The sequence below is a fragment of the Suncus etruscus genome, chromosome 13 (assembly GCF_024139225.1).
Source record: "Suncus etruscus isolate mSunEtr1 chromosome 13, mSunEtr1.pri.cur, whole genome shotgun sequence".
In the NCBI taxonomy this organism is placed as follows: Eukaryota; Metazoa; Chordata; class Mammalia; order Eulipotyphla; family Soricidae; genus Suncus; species Suncus etruscus.
Window position 1 is genome coordinate 93,823,883 of NC_064860.1, and position 1,958 is coordinate 93,825,840.

Below are 1,958 nucleotides of genomic sequence, written 5' to 3' on the forward strand. Positions count from 1 at the left end.
TTCAAGTCGCTTTTTATTTTGCTTCTCGCCAGTCCCTCGCATAAATCCATGAATAATTACAAGAGGCATAGGTTGTGGTGTTGAGTCTGGTGGAGAGAAGTTTTTCTCATTCCCCCCTCTCTTTCCCAGCTACCCATTTCCTCCTACTCATTCTGGGCCACCAATATTCTGCAGACTGTGTGTCACTACCCACGCCTGGAAAGATCTGCACCCTGAGTCCTGGAGGATGAAAAGGGGGGAGTGGATTTGGGGTGCAGGGAAGGAATCACACATAGTCATTGAGCCTGTACCCGCTGTGCGTAGCTGACGTGGCTGATGGGGCCCTGTTGTCCTTGTAGGCAGCTGGCGGCCGGTAGGCTGGCGCTGTGACCCGGGACTGGGCCTGGTAGGGCCTGGAGGGTGCTTCTTCCTGGCAGGAGAGACACAGCAGTGTGCCCCCGATGAGCGAGAAGGACGAGGATATGAAGCCCAAGTACAGGGCCTGGCCAAGCTCATATTTGAGGCTGCTATGCAGAAGTGGGTTGAAGAAATCCTGGACGATGTTGTGAGTGGTCCAGGACACGGGCACCAGGCAGAAGAGGCCGGCCAGCAGGAAGAGGGCCCCGCCCGTGGTTGCCATCACCGCCTTGGCCGGCGTGTCCTTGGCACAGCGCGTGCACTTCATGCCGATGATGGCACAGGCGACGGCGACGCCCGACAGCAGGCAGGAGATGACCATGAGGGCGCGGGCTGCTTGCAGGTCACGGGGCAGTGCCAACATGGAGCGGTACATCTGGCACTGGTAGATGCCAGTGGTCTGCCACACACACTCCATCCACAGCCCCTTCAGGTAGGACACGGCCGTGAGGATGTTGGTGCCCACGTGAGCCTTCCGCTGCCAGTGTGGCAGGATGGTGGTGACCAGCGTGCCCACCATGCCCAGGAAGCTGAGCAGGAAGCCCAGGAGCTGCACTGCCGTGCTGGCCATGCTGGGGCCTGCCGCTGTCCACTGCCAGGGCTCTCAGCTGTCTGCCCGGGTCCTGAGCAGGCGGCGGGGAAAAGAAGGGGGTGAAGGGGGAGATGGGTTAAACATTAGCTCCAGCCTTCCTTCCGCCCTGAACCCCTGAAGTCCTGGGCCCCCTGACCAGTTTCAATAGTTGGAAACAAACCACGCCTCTAGGAAGAACTGGGAGTTGAAAGGAGGGAGAGTGGGAATGGGCTGGGTACCTCTGCAGTGACAGTATTGCAAACCACAGTACCTAAAAGGGGGGGGGAGGGAGAGAGAGACAGAGACATGCAGAGATGGAGACAAAGACAGAGAGATAGAGACATACAGAGATGGAGACAGAAACAGAGAGATGGAGAGACAGACAGAGAGACATAAATGGAGACAGATATAGAGATGGAGACAGAGATAGAGAGATGAAGATAAAGACAGAGATAGAGAGAGACATAGATGGAGACAGAGACAAACAGAGATAGACAGACAAAGACAGAGACAAAGATAGAGACAGAAACAGAGACAAAGACAGAGATGGAGACAGAGACAGAGAGATGGAGACATACAGATGGAATCAGACAGAGACAGAGAGACAGAGATGAAAACAGAGAGATGAGAGAGACAGAAATAGAGACAAGAGAGACAGAGATAAAGACAGAGAGACCGAAAGAGATAGACAGAGAGAGAAGAAAAATGTCTGTCCCGGAGGCAGGCAGTGGAGTACAGGAGGGAAACTGGGGAAATTGGTGGTGGGAAATGTGCCCCTGTGAAGGGTGTTGTACATTCTTTGACTGAAACTCAACCATGAACAACATTGTAATTGTGTATCTCGTGGTGATGCAATCAAAATTCATTAAAAAAGTGAGAGACAAAATTTGAGAGATCAAAAAAAAAGTTTCTGGGCCAGAGCGATAGTGCTGTGGGTAGTCACTTGTTTGCCTTGTGGGTAGGCACTTGTTTGCCTTTCACACAGCCTACC

General features: G+C 53.5%; 1 protein-coding gene across 1 annotated transcript; it reads right to left on the reverse strand.

Moving 5' to 3' along the window:
* On the reverse strand, positions 1-967 carry CLDN14 (claudin 14). The gene has a single exon (XM_049785406.1). It carries the CDS (start codon positions 965-967, stop codon positions 266-268), a length of 702 nt encoding a protein of 233 aa, XP_049641363.1. The 3' UTR covers positions 1-265.
* Positions 968-1,958: the final 991 nt, after the last annotated feature.